General features: G+C 38.8%; 1 protein-coding gene across 1 annotated transcript; it reads right to left on the bottom strand.

The window, feature by feature from the left end:
• Positions 1 to 4,938: 4,938 nt before the first annotated feature.
• lsm3 (LSM3 homolog, U6 small nuclear RNA and mRNA degradation associated) lies at positions 4,939 to 7,571 on the bottom strand. The gene is made up of 4 exons (XM_069678459.1): positions 7,509 to 7,571; positions 6,698 to 6,808; positions 6,445 to 6,540; positions 4,939 to 5,733 (listed from the first exon to the last, which is right to left on the bottom strand). The coding sequence occupies exons 1-4, from the start codon at positions 7,527 to 7,529 to the stop codon at positions 5,653 to 5,655; spliced, it is 309 nt and encodes a 102-aa protein (XP_069534560.1). The 5' UTR covers positions 7,530 to 7,571; the 3' UTR covers positions 4,939 to 5,652.
• Between the last annotated feature and the right edge of the window lie 534 nt (positions 7,572 to 8,105).

Raw genomic sequence — 8,105 nt, 5'->3', positions numbered from 1 at the left:
GACACAAGCGTCAAGACATGCGAGGCATGAAGGCGTTATTTGTCGACCGCTTGGAGGAGCTGGATGACATCATGGACAGTCCGTCTGTCAGCGCTTCGGACTGCGGCTGGAATGTGCTGAAAATCACAAACTGGTGATATCTGAGAAGAATGACGCTGTCCTAGACTTACTCTCAATGTCAACATCATGAGCCTCCAGGGAGCCTCTAAAGTCGTTGTGAAACTCCTGAAATGTTCAAATTGGACTTTTATCACATAACATGGATTGAAACTCCAGGAACATGTTTTAGCATCTACACTTAGCAAAGAGAGCTAGCGCAGCTAATCAGAGGCGTGTCAGGAAAAGAACCTTTTATGGATTACCGTATTGGTCAGAATATAAAACGACGCAGATTATAAGACGATGCCCCCTTTTCAAGACTAAACGTTATTAGTCCACATCTCATAAGCATGTATGTTTAGGTCTTGTGCAATCTCCAAGGTCTTTAGCTTGGAGGTCATTCCGTTTTTCAGTAACACACTTACTCACTTTCCTGTCTCTTGGAAGCAGCCGCTTTGAGGACCACAGTACAAGTTTCTCTGTTACCTAAGACTGTAAGCACTGTTAAGACCATCTTTTTGGGCTCGTCGTCTTCAGTCATTACCCTCTCTGACAACGTATTTCTTGGCTGCTTGACAGTTGTTTAATGACTCTACTGCATTGATAACCATTATCTTAAAATCAGCATCATAACTCCGCCTCAGATGTTGGTTAACTTGGCTCGATATTTGAGCCACTTTGTTCCAGACGATGTCTATCCATCTTTCATCCCCCTGGCTCTGTAGCTGTGAGTGACGGCTGGCCTCAGTCATGAGGGATACATTCGCTTAACAGATAGGTGGCGGAGGGTTTAGGGGACGGCTACCTCTCAACCATATCCTGTATAAAAAGATGGCCGACATGAGAGCTCGGGCTCCTGCAGTGTTCTGTTCGCGAGTAGCAGAGTTGAGGAGGAGCGGCGAGAGGAGACGTAACCAACACCAACACTACAGTCATTGAACTTTCCATAACATTCATTCAAGCATATTTGTTTAATTAGTATTAATACAAACAATAAAAGCTCCCATATTAATAACTGATCCATGGTGAAGACAGTGTGGTGTAGTTTAAAGCTCCAGAAAGAGCCAGTAATTGAAAAGATTAAGATGAATTGTCCTCTTTAATTTGTAAATAAATCTACTTGCTCTACATAAAGTTGTTTAGTTATTATCCTGGCTGAGTTACATCTACAACGAGGCTCATTAGAAACATTTATAGGCAAGAAGCTTCTCATTAAAGTGCATTAAGGTCTTGTCCCTTTGATGTTACATCACACTAATAGTCCCTTGGAGGTAGCTGTGTACAGGGATAATGGGCACTGATGGGGATGCGGAGAGACGGGCCGTGCAGCTGAATAATGCTTGCAACAACAGAAAGAACCTCCTCGGGTTTAGAGCTGGTTTTATATAGAAACACTATCTGTCTAATAAATGTGATGTGCTTTTAGGTTGGTCTATCAGATGTGCAGTTAAAGAAGCTTCAGTTATAAACGTATGTATAACTAGGCTACAACAATCGTCTTTGATCTGTGGACTAAATAAGGAGATGTTGCTGTTGAGTTCTTAAAATATCACTTGTCACAGGTATGAGCTCCTGAATGTAAGCTTCTCTTCGCACTCTTTGTAGAACGTTGTGCTTATGACTGTGCGGTTGATGGCAGGTAACTGAAATAAGCAACAATAAAAATAGTCCACAGGCTGCACCGAGTTGATTCAAAGGTCAGAATGCTAAAATGCTCACGTTGACAATGCTAGCATGCTGTTTTTAGCAGGTAAAGTGTTCACCATTGTGAAGCCCGATTTATACTTCTGATTTGAATGTAACTACACGTCACGGAGACCTAGAGCACAACAGCTTGCTTGGTAGCTTCACAACGATAATATTGAGAACACTGTGCTCGACAGTGTTTTGTAGCTAGCAGGTAAAACAAACTGACAATCTCGAAGATTTCAGTTTCGTCCCCTTGGGCGCCCCCTAATGGCGATGTACGGTAATTGAGGTAGGACACTTCCCAATTTGACCAGACGTCTAAGGTTGGCTCCGGTTTTAACTCTTGATGACGGTCGCTTTCCTTTGTAGACTGTTTGCCTTCATCTGAGCGTCGAATTTGTTTCTTTTTCTTTGCATTTCCACTTATTTTTGAAGTTGTATCTGTAGTCATCAATCTTTTCTTTGTTTGTTCAGCCACAGTAGATTACTGACCGGAAAAGCAGCCGCTTAGCTCCGCCTACCCTCTCAGGCAGAGCAACCACTGCCAGGTGATGGAAGGCGCATCACTAACTGGGCGCTGCTTGTATTTTTTGTATCCGCGAATGTTGCCACAGACAACCAGTCCATAATTCTACTATATACTGCAAATGCAAAGGCTTTCATCAGTGGGCCATAGGCTCAATCACCATTGCGTTACCTCACTTGGCGATAGATAGCGACTTAACAGGCATTTATTTACATGAAAATCTTAGAGATTATCACTTTAAAGTGACGTTTTTCAACATGAATTAACTCCAATTACAACATGTTCTGCTGTGTTTCAGTCGTGACTGGAGTACTTGAAGGAGCCCAACAAAGCTCAGCACACGGAAAAAGAAACTCCACGGCCATTTAGCATTATGGACGAGTTATTGCTGTGCAGAAACATCAGACCATAAGTATGAAAGTTCACAATGGGATAGGCTTTACAGAGATTCAACACAGTAAAAACAGGCTTGAATATGCTCACAACTGCTAGTTAGCACTAAACACAAAGTACATCCGAGGCAGGTGGGGCTTTCACTGCTTTTGTAGATATTTGGTTAAATAAGTTAGGATAAATACAGGAAGATGAAATGCCTGGGAATCAAATAAATAAGCACCTGCCGGCGGCCATCTGCCAAATACAGAATACATGTTGCGGTGAAAATTATAGGCCTCCTGGAACCATGGCAGATTTTTATTACAATAATAAAAACGATCTTATGAATCACTTTTTGGTCAAGGAATTATGTGAAATTACCTATTTGATATTTCTACTGTCAGGTACATCAGAGTGTGTGCTTACTCTGAAGTGGCAAACAAAAGCACTAAGTGAGCGGTAGAAATCTTCAGTTAAAGTTATATTTGTGCAAAGTATGAGCCTTAGATATGTTTAGTGAACTGTCAGTCTGTAGGGAGGACCAGCAGCCTCTTCAGATCCAACCTGATCATCATCATCATCACCATCACCTGTTTAACGGAACAGCACCGTAGAGTTTATGTTAGAGCTACACTGCCATCTAGTGGTTGAAACACAGCATTACAACCCTTAGTGGCTCAAGGGCTCTGGTATTTACCGAGGCATTTGTGCTTCTGTTTATTCTGCTTAAAATGTTACTACTTTCAGAGGTATACACTGTTTTTACAACTCTAAGTACTTCATTATAATTATGTTTAAGAGTTAGATCACAAATTCAAATTAAAAACATTTTATAGACTTAGACTTAGACTTAGACTCAACTTTATTGATCCCTTTGGGATGACTCCCTCTGGGAAATTCAGTCTCCAGCAGCTTATACAGTACAATACAATAGGAAAGAATCAGCACACAGAGGGTAAAAAATAAAGGTCAAAATATATATATCTATCGATATATATATATATATATATAAAAAAGTACAAAAAAGTACATATATATATATATTATACATGTTGTCAATGTGATTAGACATATGAAAGTGTAGTATGTGAGCGCAGTATGAACGGAAATAACTCAAGCTTTAGAACTACATTTATAAACAGGGCATTTAGGAGGCACATAGATAAAATATTTCTTAATGCAGGGACCTTGTACTTAAAAATGCTAATTTCTCAACAAGTAATATTTATCTACAACTTTTCTGCAGCTTTGACACAATCACCCACCTTACAGTTGGAAATCCAGCTTTTTCCAGAAGTATATCAATAAGAAGTCTTTAAAATGATCTGCATCCCGACTAGCTACAATTCAATTGCTGCTTATACATAAATGCATCTAAAAATAATCCTGGTGTGCACATAATAATGTTCTGAAAAAGAGGCATTCTGCATGACGACAACTTTTGCTTTTTTTTTTAAATTATTATTATTATTTTATGTCTGGTAAAGTCAATTTAAGTACAATTTAAATATGTTTATCTCACAGGTTTATCTTTCACAGACACTTAAATTTGAGGATTGTCAGGCGAGAGTGAATGATTCTGGGAGTGACAGCTAACTAGCTAGCATAACTAACGCTGATCACAACGCCACCGAAAAAGAACAAGTGAGTCGACAAAGAGGGCGCTTGATTTTCTGACTGACGAGGTAGCTACCGTCTCCAAACAGCAGAGAATGATCATGGACTTGAGTGAAATCAAGGAGCTGACGAGACCAAACGAGGAGAAGGAGAAGCGGATTGCCAGCCTGGAGTGCCGTGTAGCAGACCTGGAGCAGTATACCCGCAAGAATGTCGTTTTTATCCATTTTGTATTATGCACGATTGCTTATTATTAGCACTGCAATTAATGATTGTTTTTACGAATAAAATGTCAAATATTTTCTAAAGTAACTGGGTCTTATGTCTGTAAAAGTGAAACACATCTTTAACAGCCTAAGTTGATGTCTTCAGATGTTTCCCGTAGTCCAACCACAGTTAAAAAATCAATATGAGTAGTATTTTGTTTCTAGGTACAGAAGAGAAAGAAAATCAACCATTATTTGCATTTTAACTTTAAAAAAGTAATAATAACTTGCTTAATTATACATTTTCTGCCAGTCGACTAATCATCCAAACACATTACTGTTTTCCGCATTAATTATTTTTTAGTGAGAGAACATACTGAACTGTAGATAAAGTTTGAATTCATGTCACTTTCACTCAAGAAATAATTTCTTTTTCAAATAAGCTTTTTTATTCAAGTTACCAAAAACAAATGTTTACACTTCTGACACATCTGAGCATGATGAACTCGTTTCCCACAAACGCTAAAAAAAATATAAAAACTAAAACCGTCCAGAAAAACTGAAACAACTTGTCAAATATTCACAGATCATGGACTCTGAGTTTCTCCACGACTTCTTTTTAGAACCAACACAAAATGTTTCACTGGAGACATTTCAAAATCAAAAATATCATATAAAACTGCTCAGTTTGTTTGTCTGGAAATTATTTTGACATATTTCTTACTGAGTGGGATACTCGCAGAGGCTGGAAATAGGACAAAACTTAACCCTTGAAAAGTGATTGAAAATATGAATACTTTTTCTTCTTTTCTTTCTCAAATGAAATATGCTGAGAAAACGAACCTGAAGTTAATGATAATCCTAAATAAGTTTGACAACAACCTGCCCAAAAATAACATAAAGAGGCCTTTTAGTCCAAAACAAAATCCTCTCAGTTTTTCTTCAGCCAAACGTGTTTAATATTATTAAGTTGAGATTTTGTCATATCTGTCCTTTACGTCACAGGAGGGCGGTGCTGACAAAAGAGACCTGAGAGGAGGGATGTAGATGTTTGAACCCGACCTGTTTCATCCTGTCCTGACAGAACCACCCTCCCCTCAGCTGTCACAAACACTCCTTCACAGAGGGAAGTGGTCCGGGTTAGCCCACCCGGAGAGGCGGCGCTACGAGGACAACGCCGTCTCCTCTGACAAAAAGCATGGGGATGTTCCTCTTGGTCGACTAAAAAGACACAGAATAAATTAACACTGTCATCAAGACATAGTCCGTCAACTACAGAGCACTCACAAGGCTATTTGCGTAAAATGTCGGTGTGTATCTTTGGTCATAGTTTTAAAAAAGTCTTGATGGCCTTGTGAAGGTTTTTGTTTACTGTTATGTTTCAAAAATAATACAAAATATCTTGTTATAAGATGTTTCACCTTATAACTCCTTTATAGAAATGGTATGCCAGAGAATAAATACATTTTGCTCATTGTGATGTCATTTTGTCATAAAGATATTTCCTTATACTCTTTGACCTCTACTTTTTTAAGGCTTTGATATTTGCTCATTGCTCAGAGTGCAAAGGCGTTTGACGGTTTGATGTCATTTCCTGGAGTATCTTTAAATGCCTTGTATCACTCAAATCGATTCAACTTAAAGGTCGCCTGCCCCCTGACACCAGTAGGTTTTACAATGTTACACACTGCATGTAGCATGTAATGACATCATCAGTGATAGAAAGTGTCAATCATTTTGCAAGAATCTAAAATCAAATATAATATGTAGGGAATAAAATATGTTTAAGATGTCTTCAAGCACATTTACCACTTTGATGGTAAACATCATTATTCCAATGTTTCAGGAGAGGCCAGTATGTCCAGACTTGTTTAGGAGCAAAGACAGGAGTAAGAAGACACAAGGCTGTAACAGAGAGAAATCATGATTTACCTTGTAGAGTTCTTCATAAGTTTCCTCGTCAATCTCTACTGTCGTCACCGTCTCCTCCACATCACCTAAGATCATGTTCAGGTGCTGATCATAGGCCTGGGAAAAACACACATACATATAAACTGGGAGAAGTATAAACACAAGCTGGCTAAACACAAGAACAAAAAACAACAACTAATGGACATATTGAATTCTTTCCCGCTACACTAAAACAAATAATCCATTGTCAGCAGTTGCAGGTGGTGTAGCTTACATGCAGTCGGCCGCGGAGCTCCCTGTCGTTCCTCATCTTAACGTAGATCCTCTCATCCAGACTGAGTCTGATCAGATCGAGAGGCTCCTCAACCGTGTTGGTCGTTGGTTGCTGCAGCACACAGAAAAGACATAATTAGACCTATGACTGATCTAGACTTTCAAAGCAAAAAGAAATCCCCTTTGTGTGGACTGCTGCTTTCCATATTTTAAATCCTGGTGATTAAAAGACTATCAAAATATATCCATGTGCAGTTATATTGGTCTTTAAGGGTTTAAAAACCCAGATCAGATCCTTTGCATTAAATGACCATAATAGTTTGGGGAATAAAGCACGATATGTTAAATAAGTGTCTTGCAATTCATGCAACTTCCAGAGGCTTGTAGCTAGTAGCATTAACATTATTAATTCTCCTATGAAACCATGCAAGTGAGATTTAGAGCAAATCTCACAATGAGGTTCATTCAATTACTTATGATGCAACACATTAACTTATTCAAACTAACATAAAAGCTATAAAAGAGAGATAGAAGAGGTGGACCGTTAGTGACCGCCTCAGACATGTCAACAAAACATCACCGCTAACGTTAAATATACACATTCTGACGGTACTATCACAGGCTAACTAGGCTAATCTAGCTAGCCTGTTTGACAGGCCCATACTCGATTTAAACTGATTAAAAACTCAAACAAGGTCAAACGAGAAACCCCCAGAAGTACGTGAGAAAAGTATCAACTGTACCCCTTTCACAAGAATTTTATACAAGCTGTGTTAGAGTATTACTGTAAAATTTAACACAGATGCACAAACCTGCTCAACTTCGTCCGCCATTTCTTTTGAGTCTGCGTGGTGCAGTTTGACCGGTACGTGGGTTGCCAGATGTACGGAAAATACACGTTTTCATATGTTACTGCAAGGGACGGGCCTGCGCAGTTGTATAAAAGTAATTCCTCCTCTATTAACTTGCAGTATTTTGATTAATGAACACCGTGTGTAGGGCTCATTATGTTCGCTCAAAAATTCCGAAAACAAAAAACTCCTGTTTTCCTTATTTTATAGGAAAACAAGTGTTGGTTCTTCTAAACATAAATCACTTTGTTTGTCATTGATTTTCCAGTCTGCTTTTGATGAATCTGAACATCTAATGAGTTTATATAATACAATGCACTGCTGTAGATTGAAATACTTGGCAGCAAAATAATACTACTTAGGCTACACATTAATATATCAGTATCAACTTATAAATGTAATGAAAAATATTTCACATTGGTTGTAAGGTACTTGTGGCTGATAATAGCGTCCAGTTATTGAATGATGTCCAATCGCAAAGATGGGCCTGAGAACGATCCAATCACAGCACAGTAAGGCGGGACTTCCCTCCAAACCTGCGAGGGGGGGGGGTAAATG

This window comes from Semicossyphus pulcher, unplaced genomic scaffold (assembly GCF_022749685.1).
Source record: "Semicossyphus pulcher isolate SPU_LCO1_2020_fin unplaced genomic scaffold, fSemPul1.0.p SCAF_3, whole genome shotgun sequence".
Taxonomy (NCBI): Eukaryota; Metazoa; Chordata; class Actinopteri; order Labriformes; family Labridae; genus Semicossyphus; species Semicossyphus pulcher.
Note: the sequence above shows the minus strand (reverse complement) of the source record. Positions and strands in the feature narration are given on the sequence as shown.

What these genes read in the sequence shown, in the direction of transcription:
- lsm3 (XM_069678459.1), bottom strand. Translation starts at nt 7,529, where the DNA reads ATGGCGGACGAAGTTGAGCAG. An exon ending in TGGCGGACGAAGTTGAGCAG is followed by an intron (nt 6,809 to 7,508) that starts GTTTGTGCATCT and finishes TGTGTGCTGCAG; the next exon opens with CAACCAACGACCAACACGGT. An exon ending in CTTATGAAGAACTCTACAAG is followed by an intron (nt 5,734 to 6,444) that starts GTAAATCATGAT and finishes GTGTCTTTTTAG; the next exon opens with TCGACCAAGAGGAACATCCC.